The 17,706-nt window shown below is 39.7% G+C and overlaps 1 protein-coding gene across 1 annotated transcript in view; it reads left to right on the top strand.

Moving 5' to 3' along the window:
• Tmem214 (Transmembrane protein 214) overlaps positions 1 to 17,706 on the top strand; it is a 430,961-nt gene that overhangs the window by 52,454 nt on the left and 360,801 nt on the right. Inside the window, exons 2-3 of the mRNA XM_067140553.2 lie at positions 10,321 to 10,514; positions 10,629 to 10,911. Of these exons, the coding sequence (XP_066996654.1) occupies positions 10,321 to 10,514; positions 10,629 to 10,911 (477 nt within the window). The remainder of the gene's footprint in view (positions 1 to 10,320; positions 10,515 to 10,628; positions 10,912 to 17,706) is intronic.

Genomic DNA, 17,706 nt, shown 5'->3' with positions numbered 1-17,706 from the left:
GTTCCAAGATATTTGACTGCAGGCTTTCGGCACAATCTGCCATTAAGACCAAGTCGTCGGCATAGGCCAGACTGCTCACTACATTTCCACCTAACTGAATCCCTCCCTGCCATTTTATACCTTTTAGCAGGTGAACCATGTAAACCACAAACAGCCTTGTCTAACCCCTGTAAGTACCCTGAACCAAGAACTCATTCTACCATCAATTCTCACTGAAGCCCAATTGTCAACATAAATGCCTTTGATTGATTTTAATAATCTACCTTTAATTCCATAGTACCCCAGTATGGTAAACATCTTTTCCCTCGGTACCCTGTCATATGCTTTCTCTAGATCTACGAAACATAAACACAACTGCCTATTCCTCTCGGAAAATTTTTCAGTTACCTGGCGCATACTGAAAATCTGATCCTGATGGCCCCTCTGTGGTCTGAAACCACACTGGTTTTCATCCAACTTCCTCTCAACAATTGATCGCACCCTCCCTTCCAAGATACCAGTGAATACTTTGCCTGGTACAATAATCAATGAGATACCTCGATAGTTGTTGCAATCCTTCCTGTTCCCTTGCTTTTAGATAGGTGCAATTACTGCTTTTGTCCAATCTAAAGGTACCTTACCAGCACGCCATGCAAATTTTACTACTTTATGAAGCCATTTCATCCCTGCCTTCCCACTATACTTCACCATTTCAGGTCTAATTTCATCTATTCCTGATGTTTTATGACAATGGAGTTTATATACCATCCTTTCCACTTCCTCAAGCATAATTTCACCAACATTTTCCTCCTCCCCATGAGCTTGGCTGTTCACAACACCACCAGGAAGATTTCCTTTTACGTTGAGATGATGTTTAAAATATTCCCTCCACCTCTCCAGTGATTCCCTGGGATCTATTATGAGTTCACCTGAATTACTCAAAACACTGTTCATTTCCTTTTTCCCTCCCTTTCTAAGATTCTTTATTACTGTCCAGAAAGGTTTCCCTGCTGCTTGACCTAGCCTTTTCAGGTTATTACCAAAATCTTCCCAAGACTTCATTTTGAATTCAACAACTATTTGTTTCGGTCTGTTCCTTTCACCTACATACAATTCCCAGTATGCCTCGGCCCTTGTTTGGAGCCATTTCTGATAAGCCTTCTTTTTACGTTTACAAGCTGCTCTCACTTCATCATTCCACGAAGATGTTCGCCTTTTCCCTTCTTTACATACAGTTTTTCCTAGGCATTCCCTTGCTGTTTCTACTACAGCATCCCTGTATGCCACCAATTCTCCTTCTATATCCTGAACCGGCTTACTGTCTACTGTTCGAAACTTCTCACTAATCATATCCATGTACTTCTAATTTCCTCGTCCTGGAGATTTTCTGCCCTTATCCGTTTGCAGACAGGTTTCACTTTTTCCATCCTAGGCCTAGAGATACTTAGTTCACTACAAGTCAGATAGTGGTCTGTATAATAGAAAAATCCCCAGAAAACTCGTACATTTATAACAGATTTCCTGAATTCGAAGTCGGTTAAGATATAGTCTATTATAGATCTGGTACCCCTAGCCGCCCATGTGTAGTGGTGAATGGCTTTATGCTTGAAGAATGTATTCGTAACTGCTAAACCCATACTAGCACAGAAGTCCAGCAAATGCTTCCCATTCATATTAGCTTCCGTATTGTCCCCACATTTACCAATTACCCTTTCATATCCTTCAGTTCTATTTCCAACTCTCGCATTGAAATCGCCCATTAGCACTATCCTATCCTTGTTGTTGACCCTGACCACAATGTCACTCAATGCTTCATAAAACTTGTCAACTTCATCCTCATTTGCTCCCTCACATAGTGATTACACTGAGACAATTCTTGTCCTAATTCCTCCAACTGCCAAATCTACCCACATCATTCGCTCATTTACGTGCCTAGCAGAAATTATGTTACCTGCAATGGTATTCCTGATAAGCAGCCCTACCCCATACTCTGCCCTTCCCTTTCTAACACCCGTCAAGTACACTTTATAATCTCCTATCTCTTCCTACTATCTTTCTTCCATAAGCCCCATTAATATTGATAGCTCCCCATCGAATTCCATTTCGTTCGCAGAGTTCTGAAAATGAAAACCTACAACCTGTTCTCCAGTCATTGACTGGGTCAGGGATGGAATGAATGAAGCAGATATAGGCTATTAGTACAATGGGGTCGCCACTCCCAAAGTGATTTATTAATGACTGATAGATGCTATGAAATGAGAATGGAGAGTGTTGCTGGAATGAAAGATGACAGGGAAAACCGGAGTACCAGGAGAAAAACCTGTCCTGCCTCCGCTTTGTCCAGCACAAATCTCACATGGAGTGACTGGGATTTGAACCACGGTATCCAGCGCTGAGAGGCCGACGCGCTGCCTCTGAGCCACGGAGGCTCACAGAGTTCTAATTGTATAAAAATTTTAATGTATTGAATAGGTGGTTAAATAATAAATTAATTAGCATCCTACAAGTATAGTATCTTAAATACGGAACCATAATGATATTTATCACTTGCAACTGCACGACTTGTTGGATGTTTGAGGAGTGCTGTGGTGAGTGTCTTCAACAAGTAGCGAAACCAAGGTGAAACCACGTCCAAATGTCGAGGGGTGGGACGGCCACCCCTCATTACAGATGTCGAACATCGTAGGCTGGGCAGACTGGTAAAACAGAACAGGCGGCGAGCTTTGGCAGAACTAACATCAGACTTTAATGCTGGGCAGAGAACACTGCTAAGGATAAACCTCCGCGGCTGACGACCCATGCATGTGCCAATGTTAACACCATGACATCGGCAATTATAACCGAAACGGGCACTTGACCATCGTCACTGGTTGTTGGCACAGTGGTAGAGCGTTGCATGATCTGATGAATTCTGATACCTTCTTCATCAGGCCAATAGGAGTGTTGGAATCCGTCGTCTTCCAGGAGAGCAGCTCCTTGACACCTGTACTTCGGGACAGAGACAGGCTGGCGGCGGCTCAATGAGGCTCTGGGGAACATTCATGTGGGCTTCAATGGGTCCAGCGGAACTTGTGTAAGGCACCATGATGGCCGAGAAGTATCTTACGCTGGTTGCAGACCACTGACACCCCTTCATGACTATCATGTTTCCCAACAGCATTGGCATTTTTCAACAAGATAATGCGCCATGTCACAAGGCCAGGAGTGTGATGGTGTGGTTCGAGGAACACGGTGGTGAGTTGCAGTTGATGTGCTGGCCCCCCAATTTGCCAAATCTTAACCCGATCAAACACATCTTGGATGTGATTGAACGTGGTGTCAAGAGCTCATCGCCCCCCTCCCCGGAATTTACGGGAATCAGATGACTTGTGTGTGCAGATGTGGTGCCAACTCCCTCCAGCGACCTACCAAGGCCTCATTGCTTCCATACCAAGACACGTCGCCGCTGTTATACGTGCCAAAGGTGGACATACCGGCTATTAGGTAGGTAGTCATAATGTCCTGGTTTGTCAGTATATATGGAGAAGCAAACTGTGAGCGGGTGGTTATGGCCATCACTTTACCTGGACTTGTCAACATGTGATTTTTAACTGTGAGAAAATTTAAGCAGAAATTGTACACAAATGATTCGTATACCTAGGATGAAATCAAAGAAAATATCATGAACTCTGTTCACTGCATCACTGTTGAAGAGCTGCAAGCAGTATCAGCCAGCATGCTCTGACATGCCCAAATGTTCATAGATGTGGACGGGAACCACTTTTAGCATCTGTTGTAACTTGTAAGTATGTGAATAATACAGTCCACTATCTCATTCAACTTGGCACACTATTGTTGGAGAAGGGCTACTTTTTGTGGCCCACCCTGTATAAAACACGGAGTAGCTTGTCCTAGAGGATCCTGTTGACTGCTCTTGATGTCCTAGCAGGAAATAATTCAAGAATGTAGAAGCGTGCTTTGTTCAGAATAAGCTGGTTGATGGCGCTAGTAGCTAATAGTTTTCAAGGCTGGTAGATGTCATTGCAGTTTCTGCTTCCTAGTTAAGACTCAACATGGCAGCTCAGTTAGCATGCCGTTGTTTATTCATATACCCCTAATTTAATTTTAAGCTTGACAATACCAGGCCACAGCAACTATTGTGGCAGGCCCCAAGTTATGCCCAGCTGCTGTATTCATCATCTTCTATTTTTACATCAGGTAAATGCTGAGTCCGTACCTTCATTATGGCCATGGCGTGCTACCTTTCCCAATCTTTTCCTATCAGATCATCTCTGATAACAGGTATATGTTAGTGGCAATAATAATTCCACCTACCATCCTTCTTTACCCATCAAGGAATTCTTCAAACTCTCTTTGTGTGTTAAGATCTTTGGACTGATGATTTAGTCCGGTGTGTTTCTTGTCATTTGTTGTAGATTGCCCTTCATATTTGTCCTGTCTTATCTTTTGTTTTTAATATGTAAGACTGAGAAGCAATTCTGTTCATTTCAGTTTGAGTCATAAAGGGCAGTATTATTTCTAAATTTGTATAACAACTTGACTAGCTGTGTAAGCAACTTGCTTCATGTACCTTAATATGTAGGACTGAGAAGCAGTTCTGTTTTTGTATCATAAAGGGCAGTATTATTCTTAAATTTGTGTAACAACTTGACCAGCTGTGTAAGTAACTTGCTTCATGTACTCAAGGTTGCGGGTTTGAATCCCTGTACTTTGCGTAAATGTGAGAATAATGCTTATGTGTTGTTTGTCCTTTCAACTACTATTAGTTTTAAGAGATGCTGTGTTAGCAGAGTTATTGGCTTTACATCCCACTATGTTAGCAGAGTTGTGCATTGAAATGGTACATTAATAAGCCAGTAAATCTACTGACATACTGCCAACCAACTGTGCTAGGTTATGATCCCTCAACCTCAGCATAGGAGTTGACTGACTTGATATCTGTTGATTTTACAGTTTCACTGAAGATTTTTTTTTTTTTTTTTTTTAATAGCAGTTGGTAATATCTTGAGGTTGATAGATATTAAAAGGATGTTAAACACATACCATTATTTATATATAAATATATGCATTTTTCCCTCTAAGGAGCACGTAGAACCATTATTTAGCACTGGACTTCTTGTTCTTCTTATCTTTCCAAAACTTCCTCATCCTTTCACTTTGGGCTTGTCTTCTCTCTTATGTCCAAGCTTTTTTAAGTTTCAAGTTCCTGGCTGTTGGGTTCTTGGATGTGAACTTATGTGAATTGATTTTCTCTCTGAATGTAGTCCGTGTAGTTGCCAGTGGGTCAATATTAATTTCTGCAAGGTCGCTTGAGTGTCTGCCAGCTAGCGTAGTTTGGTTTGTCAGCTTCCGTTAATGATGAAGATGATTTTTTTTGGTCAGTCGAGAGTCGTCTATTGGTGCTGTGTGTCCGTAAAATTTCATGCACCTCTGCCAAGCTCAGTCATAGAATACAGTTTTTCTGAGCTTTTACGCATCCAGATACAGTCTTGAATCTTGGGTCCAAATATCTTCCTGAGTATCTGCCATTCTATTTTCTGTAGGTCCTTGATGTTTATGGTTAAGGATGGCATCTCAATTGTGTAGAGTACTTCTGGAAGTACAACTGTGTGGTACCGGTAGTGTCGGAGATTGGCTTTAGTGGAAAGCGATTTGTTATTGTACATACGTTCAAGTGATTGTGTAGGCTTTATGTAGTATTTCTGCACATGTTACATTAGCTATCATTTCACTTCCAGCAATCCTGATAATTTCACTTAAGTACTTGAAGTGCTTAACTTGTGTGATGTTGCCATATTTGGTTGGAAATGATGTCAGGCTTTGGTTCTTGGAGTCCATGTATTGTGTTTTCTCGTAAGAGATTTGGAGTAATGAAAATCATTTTTGGTCCGTATTGAAAGTATCATATGATGTATATATACATTATATAGAGATTTGGAGACTGGTTTTGATGACTATTTCATGAAGTTTATCAGTGGCATGTCTGGATTCCTCAGAAGTCTGAGTTTTTATTGCTAGGTCATCAGCAAAGACAAGGCACTTTATGTTGATTCTCTTATCTTTGGTTCCCATACTTATTCCAGGTACTTCCCTCTCCCTGATTTTGATGATCTTATCCAGTACCAGATTAAACAAGAGTGGGGACAACCCATCACCCTGTCTTACTCTTGTTCTGATTTGAAAAGATTCGGAGTTTTCACACATGAATTTTACTTTAGAGGTTGTGTCTGTCGAAGTCTGTTCAGTTAACACAGTTGTTTTGGTACCCATGCCGCATTCATGCAGTATGATGAACAGGGTAATGCGGTCAATAGAGCCGTATGCTTTTTTAAAGTCTACGAAAGTGATGACCATGCGGTTCGACTGCCGGTGTTGCAAAATCATCTAGAGGTTCCAGATCTGTTCTGTGCGTGATTGGTGTGGTTGTAAGCCTACCTGGTATTCACCAATTAAATGTTCTGTCTGTTGTTACAATCTGGTGAAGAGGGCACATGAGAGAACTTTGTAGGCGATTGATACAAGTAAAATACTTCGATAGTTGTTTGGATCAGTCTTGTCACTCTTTTTGTGTAGTAGATAAATCAAAGCGGTTTTGAAGTCTGATGGTATGATGCTGGTTTCCCATATATTTGCAATGATGGTTTATAGTTTATCACCCATGAGTTCCCCTCCAATCTTTATCATTTTGGCGATTATTTCATATTCTCCTGGTAACTTGTTGCTTTTGAGATGTAATATGATGTTTCATATCTCCTCGTGAGTAGGTGGTACTGAGTCTTGGTTCGGAGTAGTTGCATGAAATTGTAGTCTTTCTGTAGGTGGTTCACTGTTGTGTAGCTTCTCGAAGAACTGCTTCAGGATCTCACAATTGGCCTTTGTATTCGTCTCAAGTGTTTCATCAGGGGGATAAAAGCAAAGACTGGGTGCCTTGGAATTAGTTAGTTCTTCCCTGAATGTCTTGTAAAAATTTTGCATGTTGTTCCTTTAGAAATCGCTATCAATTTCATACCATTATTACATAATACTATTTTTTAACTTAAACTTGAATTGTTTCTGTTACAAATGGTACATCCACGAGCCAGCTTCCTCCTTCCTGGCAACCCACCCTTCATTGTATCTCTAACTGTAATGAACAGTTGTTGCTCGCTTGTTGTTTGAAGTGGACTAACATCTAGGTCATCAGCCCATGAATAGTTGTTTTAGTTGACTTCGATGTACTGGTTATACGTGTGAGAATTGTAAACAGGTAGAGGCTTATATTTCCACCAATCAATCAATACTGATCTGCATTTAGGGCAGTCGCCCAGGTGGCAGATTCCCTATCTGTTGTTTTCCTAGCCTTTTCTTAAATGATTTCAATGACATTGGAAATTTATTGAACATCTCCCTTGGTAAGTTATTCCAATCACTAACTCCCCTTCCTATAAATGAATATTTGCCCCAATTTGTTCTGTTGTATTCCAACTTTATCTTCATATTGTGATCTTTCCTACTTTTAAAGACGCCACTCAAACTTATTTGTCTACTAATGTCATTTCACGCCATATCTCTGCGGACAGCTCGGAACATACCACTCAGTCAAGCAGATCGTCTCCTTTCTCCCAGTTCTTCCCAGCCCAAAATTTGCAACATTTTTGTAACGCTACTCTTTTGTTGGAAATCACCCAGAACAAATAGAGCTGCTTTTCTTTGAATTTTTTCCAGTTCTTGAATCAAGTAATCCTGGTGAGGGTCCCATACACTGGAACCATACTTTAGTTGGGGTCTTACCAGAGACTTATAAGCCCTCTCCTTTACATCCTTACTACAACCCCTAAACACCCTCATAACCATGTGCAGAGATACGTATCCTTTGTTTACAATACCATTTATGTGATTACCCCAATGAAGATCTTTCCTTATATTAACACCCAGATACTTACAATGATCCCCAAAAGGAACTTTCACCCCATCAACGCAGTAATTAAAAATGAGAGGACTTTCCCTATTTGTGAAACTCACAATCTGACTTTTAAGCCCATTTATCATCATACCATTGCCCACTGTCCATTACACATTATCGAGGTCATTTTGCAGTTGCTCACAATCTTGTAACTTATTTATTATTCTATAGAGAATAACATCATCCGCAAAAAGCCTTACTTCTGATTCCACTCCTTTACTCATATCATTTATATATATATATATATAAGAAAACATAAAGGTCCAATAATACTGCCTTGAGGAATTCCCCTCTTAATTATTACAGGGTCAGATAAAGCTTTGCCTACTCTAATTCTCTGAGATCTATTTTCTGGAAATATAGCAACCCATTCAGTCACTCTTTTGTCCAGTCCAATTGCACTAATTTTTTGTCAGTAGTCTCCCATGATCCACCCTATCAAATGCTTTCGACAGGTCAATCGCGATACAGTCCATTTGACCTCCTGAATCCAAAATATCTGCTATATCTTGCTGGAATCCTACAATTTGAGCTTCAATGGAATAACTTTTCCTAAAACCGAATTGCCTTCCATTCAACCAGTTATTGAGTTTGCAAACATGTCTAATATAATCAGACCGAGCTCGATAGCTGCAGTCGCTTAAGTGCGGCCAGTACCCAGTATTCGGGAGATAGTAGGTTCGAACCCCACTGTCGGCAGCCTTGAAAATGGTTTTCCGTGGTTTCCAATTTTTCACACCAGGCAAATGCTGGGGCTGTACCTTAATTAAGGCGACGGCCGCTTCCTTCCACTCCTAGCCCTTCCCTGTCCCATCGTCGCCACAAGACCTATCTGTGTCGGTGCGACGTAAAGCAACTAGCAAAAAAAAAAAAAAAAAAAATCAGAAAGAATGCTTTCCCAAAGCTTGCATGCAATGCATGTCAAACTGACTGGCCTGCAATTTTCAGCTTTATGTTTATCACCCATTCCTTTATACACAGGGGCTACTATAGCAACTCTGCATTTGGTATAGCTCCTTCAACCAAACAATAATAAGTACTTCAGATATGGTACTATATCCCAACCCATTGTCTTTAGTATATCCCCAGAAATCTTATCAATTCCAGCCGCTTTTCTAGTTTTCAACTGTTGTATCTTATTGTAAATATCATTGTTATCATATGTAAATTTTAATACTTCTTTAGCATTAGTCACCTCCTCTATCTGGACATTTTCCTTGTAACCAACAATCTTTACATACTGCTGACTGAATACTTCTGCCTTTTGAAGATCCTCACATACACACTCTCTTTGTTCATTAATTATTCCTGGAATGTCCTTCTTGGAACCTGTTTCTGCCTTAAAGTACCTATACATACCCTTCCATTATTCACTAAAATTTGTATGACTGCCAGTTATGCTTGCCATCATGTTATCCTTAGCTGCCTTCTTTGCTAGATTCAATTTCCTAGTAAGTTCCTTAAATTTCTCCTTACTTCCACAGCCGTTTCTAACTCTATTTCTTTCCAATCTGCACCTCCTTCTTAGTCTCTCTATTTCTCTATTATAATAAGGTGGGTCTTTACCATTCCTTACCACCTTTAAAGGTACAAACCTGTTTTCACATTCCTCAACAATTTCTTTAAACCCATCCCAGAGTCTGTTTACATTCTTATTTACCGTTTACCACTGATCATAATTACTTTTTAAAAACTGCCTTATGACTGCTTTATCAGCCATACGGTACTGCCTAATAATCCTACTTTTAAAACCTTCCTTTCTACCACATTTATTTTTAACTACGACAAAAACGGCTTCGTGATCACTAATACCATCTATTACTTCGGTTTCTCTATAGAGCTCATTTGGTTTTATCAGCACCACGTCCAGGATATTTTTCCCTCTAGTTGGTTCCGTCACTTTCTGAATGAGTTGTCCTTCCCATATTAGCTTATTTGCCATTTGTTGTTCATGCTTCCTGTCGTTCGCTTTTCCTTCCCAATTGACATTTCGTAAATTAAGATCTCCCACTACAATCACATTCCTTTCCATGTCGTTTCCCACATAGCTTATTATCTTGTCAAATAATTCTGAATCTGTGTCAGTAGTACCCTTTCGCAGTCTTTCCCAGTGTTTCACCCACCTTTAAATGCAAGTGTCGTATCATACATTACAATAGGAATGGGAAAACTGTTATGTATATATTGGCTCTGACTGTAATTTGTGAGTGTGAATTTTTCGTAAATTGTTTTCCTTTCTTTTTCTTTCTTGTTTTGTGAGAATACTGGAAGTATGTTTTTAACTGTGATGTTTAACTAAGTCATTGTTTTGAATATTATGCCATGATATCATTATTCATTTTTTATTGCAATGTGCTTTATGTGATCATTAGTGAATAATTTTTTCTTTTGGTTTACAGTGCCCTTGTCTCAAGTCAAAACTTTATATAATGCATTGGAACTAAATAAGGAAAACAAAAAGGCTCCAGGGAAGGAAAATAGTTCAAAGGAATCTGAATCAAAGAAAGTTCAAAAGAAATTGCCTGAGAAGAAAAAGGAGACAGCTAAGGAAAAGCCACCGCCTCCAAAGTCATTAGAATGTGCTGTAAAACTGGTATGCCTGAAATTTCCTTCCGTTTTTCGTCATTTTTTTCATTCACATGTACTTAGTTTGTATTGATTTCTTATATTCATTTTTTATATTAACTTGGTAATTTTTTTTTTTCAGTTAAATACTAAAGAAATGGCTGAAGAGCTATTAATTGGCCAGGCAAGATTTCAGAATGCACCATTAATTTGGCTCAGGGGACTTGCAATTTATTTGAATACCAAAATGACAGTGGATCATAATAATCCTACATTTTCTGGGAAACCAGTTGATTATCCTTTGTGCCTTCTGCCTGGTGAAGTCAAAGAATTGCTGAAACGAGCTCTAAGAGATGCTGGTGAATCAGTGGATCGGCCATTTTTTGATTGGTGCCTTACATCAATGGCTAATGGTATGACCAAAGGTAATAAAGAGTTCCATATTTTTGCGTATACATTTTAGCAATCTTATGAATGCATGAATAATAGTGAAATCACACTTTTGTTCAGCCTCTGGTCTTCTATACAGCTGAACCTCAGATTCAAGATATATAATAACTTAATTACTTAAGATATATAATAACTTAATTTTAAAGCATCAATGGCAACATTAATTTTTCCTATTTCAAAACCTTACCTGATGCACTTAAAATGTTTGGGAAAATACCACCAAATCTCTTAGAAGAATACCTAAGAATAAAATGGCTGGTCTGTGAAACAAACATCAGTGTGCTGGAAGGGGCCAATACCATGAGTGTTGAGACAATGATTATCAAACATCAACTTCAATGGGTTGGCCACATCATCCGCATGCCTAACACATGCCTTCCAAAGTAAGTGATGTATTCTCAGTTTAAGAATGGGAGAACAGCAGAAGTGCTAGTAGTGTGTTCTGGAGTCTAATGCGAAGGAGTGTTAAATTGATGTTGGAAACTGAGAGTATGCAGCATCTGATTAGCCGATGTGGCGATGTATTTTCCACGAGGGCCCATAACATTCGGCCATCTAAGGACTTGTAATTAGTGACTTTGAGGCTCTCGGAAAACATATCTACCAGTGAGTGAATGCCTATTATAATAATGACCCGATGAAATAAAGCTCTGTTCCAATCTGTAATAGACATACTGTATATTTGTGAATAATCTCTACATCCTAAACTTTGGAAGATAATTTTTTTTTTGGTGTTATTTGTATAACTTTATTAAATACTTAGATTGAAAACCGTACATACTACGGTACAATAAATGATAAAATGTTGAAGCAAATAATTGTCATGGGCTCATTAATAGTAGAAAAGTCCCTTCTTTACAAGTTCAAAAAGGTTTATTTTAAGTCTCACAAGTACGTTTCATTCTCTTTTAGAACATCATCAGCTTGAACTCAATCATGGAAACTATTAAAAACCAAGGTACCATTGTAGGCAAAAATGAACATAGTTAAAACATTCTAAAATCACACTTCTGGTGATAAATTAAACGATTTGAAATACATTTGTGTCATGTTAAAATAGCATCTTAAAAATTGACTACGTTTAATCGTAGGAGCAAATGGTGTGGTGTGAAGAAAGTTCTATTCAGAACTGCACACATAGTTTAAAAAAACTTGTACAGGTGTTTGTTAAACTAGAGTTCATATAATATTGTATGTAATGTTATACAATAATATTGGGTTTGACACTATATCACCTATTGTTGAATAGCACTAGAGGTGTGGCTTTTCTTGAGGTTGCAAATTAAGGCCGGATTGGTATTGTGTGATGTAATATATGATAAATCTGTAAAGGAGGATGTCTAATGAAAGTTTGATCAGAAGAAAAGGAATAAGAATTTGAGTGTAAATAAAAGGAGGAAATTTGAACACTTATGTCCTTGCCGGCCTTATACTGGTTGACCTGTATCAAGTTATGTGTCTGATAGTGACTATTACTGCATGAACTAAGAGTGTAGAGGAGAGGAAGGGCTCAGAGGGAAGCGAGGAGTGTGTTTGTAGGGTAGGCAGGAATGTGTCTGGCGTGAGTTGAGGCAGTAGAGCGGGTGATTGGGGGGGGGGCTTATATGCTTGGCTGGTGGGGTGCTTACATTTTGTGTATTATTAATAATGTTGTTAAAAAAATATTCTAATAATTTTGTCTTGACACTTTCAGATAACTCGTTCATATTTCCAGTGGGATTGGATCTTTGATCTATATTTATGTAAATGGTTTCAAAGACATTCAGAAGAAAACCTTTATTGGTTGGCTGGAGGATAGATAGGTCCTGTTCTACTATAGAAAAATGGTGGTAAAAATCTGAAATCTGGTTGCTGAAAGCCAAAAATCTATTATATTGTTTGCTTTTACAAGTTCTTGATATCGTGTATGAAAATTGCAGCATTGCATGCATGTTAGCTTGTATATGCTTGAATTAATGAATTTTTTCATTTTGTGTTTGGCACAGCTATGGGTGAAAAACCTTCTAGAAGTGGTATTGCTTTTAATATTGTGTTTTTTATAAATATTTGTGATTTAATAATAATATTTGTTTTACGTCCCACTAACTACTCTTTTACGGTTTTCGGAGACGCCGAGGTGCCGGAATTTAGTCCCGCAGGAGTTCTTTTACGTGCCAGTAAATCTACCGACACGAGGCTGACGTATTTGAGCACCTTCAAATACCACCGGACTGAGCCAGGATCGAACCTGCCAAGTTGGGGTCAGAAGGCCAGCGCCTTAACCGTCTGAGCCACTCAGCCCGGCCTATTTGTGATTTGGTCAACTTTCTCATCGTTAAAGTGAGCAAGGCATATTTGCTCAAGACCTCAGAGAAGAAATGTTATTACCATACCAAGGAAGGAAAACAGCAAAATTTCCCAAAAATGAGAATAGAGGGATAGAAGAAGGACCTTGGTCAAAGAAACTCTTGTATGGGAAGCTGAGGAAGTCTGTGGGAAATGCATTGGTGGAATAACCAGGTGAAGACAGCAGTAAAAGGAAGAAATGTGCCAAAAAATTACATCACGTAAAAGAAAAAAATGGGTGAGAGTAGAAATGAAATAGATATTAAAGAGCGAGCACAAATGGAACAAGAATTTGGCTGTAAAACGATTAATCCAAGAAGTAAAGAATGCTGGGATGACTTTACTACCAGAATAGCAGACTGTCAAGGAAGTAGGAAGCTACTATATAAAGTAGTAAAAATTAAAAGAAGTGCATATGGAATCATCCTTGCACTGGGAACAAATCATGGTTGGTTGATAAGAACTGAGGAAGGGATCATAGATGAAATAAACAGGTACTTCAGCATGTTGGTAAACAGCATGTTGGTAAATGGAAATGGAGGCAGCACCACCACCCGCACCTGTAGAATAGATAAAATCAAGAAAAATTAACCTCTATTAACTTAGCTTGAAGTTGAAACACTAAGGAGCATGGGAGATTGGAAATCTTCAAGCTTCAATGATCTTGCCTCATACGATAAAAGCAGCTGGAATACCAGGCTTAAATTTGCTATACAGGGTGAGTCACCTAACATTACCACCAGCATTATTTCTTAAACAACAAAAAATTTTGAAAAGCAACTTTTGCAGACAGAATATTAGTAGAGGAGCTCATGAAATTAGTGGATACAATTAATTTTAAAATGTACGGAAGTATAATTTTCAATACAAACTTATATATTTTTAAAATGGAACTGCTCCTATTATCTTTCGCATAATTGAAAGCAGGAAGAAAGAGACTAATAATGTTGTTTGATACAATGTAATACTTAATTCAAACCTGAGTAATTTTAATGTGAAGTTAACATTCCAGATATACACAATTCAAAAAAATTAGGGGAACTTGTTTCTGAATGTATGCCATGCTCCCCAAAACAATACCCCACACCCAGATATATTACCAACTAAACCTTTATTTTTTACCGTTGAAGTATACAAATTAACATCGATGGATTCGCATTCATTTTCAGAACACAAACGGAAATGTCCAAATAGAGGTGAATACAAAGTGAGAACAGTCTTCCAGGGTACATTTTTATCACAGTTCGAGAGCTTCAGTGTGGTGTATATCCTCCATGAGCATTTATCACAGTTTGGCACCTATGTGGCATGCTCCGTATAAGTCGATGGAGGCGACGTTGCGGTATCAGGTCCCATTCTTCAATGAGAGCCTGTTTGAGGTCTTGTGGAGAGTCTGTGGTGGAATAGGACGCCCATGAACACTTCTGTCAAGCCTATCCCACACATGCTCGATGGGATTAAGGTCGGGATTCACTGCTGGCCATTCCATTTGTTGATGTCCGGTTCTCACAGGATAACTCTGGTGATGCGCACTACATGAGCCCTGGCATTGTCGTGCATGAATACGAATTGAGGGCCAACACCGTATGCAGCAACCAACACATACTGTAGTAGTATCTGCTCGATGTACCCTGCAGCGGTAAGATTACCACGGACGACGAGATCTTTACGGCCATCAATACTGATGCCACCCCACATCATCACAGAACCTTGTCCGAATCAGTAGCCTTTCTGGAAAACATTTGGCATGTACTGCTCACCACGGCGTCTCCATACACATTGACGTCCATCACACTGTGTCGTGAAATCTGGACTCTTCTGTGAACAATACAGGTCTCCATTCGTGAATTTGCCAGTTGACGTAGGTACGGGCAAACAGAAGGCGAGCTGCGCGATGTTGCTGTGTTAAACGGGGCGTTCAAACAGGACATCTGGGTCGTATGGACACTTCTCTTAACCTGTTCCTTACTGTCTGGAGTCCGGCTCCATGGCTAAATGTTTAGCGTGCTGGCCTTTGGTCACAGGGGTCCTGGGTTTGATTCCTGGCAAGGTCTGTAATTTTAACCATAATTGGTTAATTCCCCTGGCACGGGAACTGGGTGTATGTGTCGTCTTCATCATTTTATCCTCATCACGATGCGCAGGTCGCCCACGGGTGTCATATCAAAAGACCTGCACCTGGCGAGCTGAAGTCCTTGGACACACCACGGCACTAAAAGCCATACGCCATTTTTTATTTTTATTTTTATTTTTTTACTGTCTGGTCACACACCGTGACTCCAGTGACCCTCCTGAGGTCTTGTTGCAGTTCTCTGGCAGTTGCTGAATGACGCCGCAATGCACAAATGGTTAGATATCGGTCATCCTGTGAGTTTGTCACGCGTCCATGACCTTGTCCAACCCTCCTTGTGAACTGGCCTGTCTTATTATAGAGATTCCACAAGCGTTGAATAACTGACAGAGACATTGAGATCCACAGCAACACGACGAAAAGTACATCCTTCCTGGATGAAAGTGACGGTCCCTATGACTTGAACCTTGTTAAGATCTCTCATGGGATATGCTGGTTTACGTACAACGTGCTCAAATGACCGCAGTAGTTTGTGTACCTCACAAAGAGACACAGACGCACCGCTATTCACTTTGTTTTGAAGGGTTAACTGACATTTTAATGCATGGCTACGCCTGCAGATGGAGTATAATTTCAATTTGACATACCCTGAGTAGCTAAGGTCTCAGGGTATGCTCTACGACCATTTGGAACTCCATCTACCAAGTTAACGTTCACATATCAGACGTTACAAAATATGTTCCCCCTCATTTTTTTGAACTGTGTACTTCTCAGTAGTTCAGTTATGTGTCTATCGGAGAAAACTGGATGAAGGAAGGACAGTGATAATGTAATTTAGTGGTATGAACGGTTTGTTCAGAAATTACATGCACATGCCAATATTTTATTGACTTTGTTCTTGTAAGAATTCTGTTCTTTACGGAATACATTTGTCAGAGAATTGTAAACATTCATTTAAACAATCAAGTTTTCAAAGTGTTGCTCATTATTTTCCGCATACACGTCTTGTAATCGGCCACATAGTAAATGAATAAAATGGCGTGGCACGTCTGAATAGTCGGCAGCTTATTGAATGGATAAAATGGCGTGTCTTGTCTGATATAATCTTACCGCATGCTGCCTCTATGCAATGTCCTGTGTTCTGGAGTTGTAGGCACATCATGGTAGACTTCCTCCTTTCACCTACCCCGCAAAATGAAGTCTAAAAGAGTAAGATCAGGAGACAGGCTGGCCAGTTTACACGGCTCCCACATCCTATGAAATATTCATCGAACTTTCTATCAAGGGTGTGCGTAGTGTTAATTGCAGAGTGTGCTGGACAACCATCATGCTGATACCACATCCTTGTCAGAGTTTCCCGCGCAACATTTTCTAACAAAGTTGGCATAGGAATTCGATGTATTTTGCAGCTGTTTGGGTGCCTTCAGTGAAGCAAGGTACAATGAGCTGGTCGCCAATTATTCTGCACCATACATTGACACTCCACGGTGGCTGTCGCTCTACATGTTGAAGCCTGCTGTCCTTAGATTAGTAATTCATGTTTCGTAAATTCACTGACCTGTAATTTGTGAAACCTGCTTCATCGGTAAACGATAGAACTGCAATGCATTCTTTGTTAATGCCCATTCACAGAAATTCACTCTATTATGAAAGTCATTTTCCATGTAATTCCTGATGAAGTGACACATGATGTGGGTGGTATTTGTGTCGATGCAGTATGCGTGCAGGTTCACGGAAACACAAAGTAGTACACCAACTTTACTTGTTTCTCCTGTGGTGGGTTTGCTATGGACACATTTGTTTATTGTTACACTACTTGTTGTTTGTAGAGGTTTCCAAATGTGTGGCGCGATAGATTTTCTCTGTCAGAGTACCTTTCTGCATTGAACTTATAGGCTTGTGCTGCATTTTTCCTACAGTCGCGGTAGATCAGTATTATCTGTTTTTTCAGTATTTGAAAATACAATTTTCTCAGCACAATTCTTCCTTTGTACACTGTTGTACTTTCAACTATTGTTTAAAAGAAAAGTTTTCTCAACTTGCTATTATATAGGAGGGAAGTAAATATTCTTACTTGCATACAGAATCACATGTGTCTGGTTACTTTGTGGACAGTCCTGAGTACAAAGTCAATGCAGAATTAAAAAAAATAATTTTAAAAAGCAAATGCACCGGGCGAGTTGGCCGAGTGGTTAGGGGCGCGTAGCTGTGAGTTTGCATCCGGGAGATAATGAGTTCAAGCCCCACTGTCGGCAGCCCTGAAGATGGTTTTCTGTGGCTTTACATTTTCACACCAGGTAAATGCTGGGGCTGTACCTTAACTAAGGACACGGCTGCTTCCTTCCCACTTCTAGGCCTTTCCTATCGCATCATC

Source organism: Anabrus simplex, chromosome 2 (assembly GCF_040414725.1).
Source record: "Anabrus simplex isolate iqAnaSimp1 chromosome 2, ASM4041472v1, whole genome shotgun sequence".
Classification (NCBI taxonomy): domain Eukaryota; kingdom Metazoa; phylum Arthropoda; class Insecta; order Orthoptera; family Tettigoniidae; genus Anabrus; species Anabrus simplex.
This window is presented reverse-complemented; position numbering and strand designations above follow the sequence as displayed.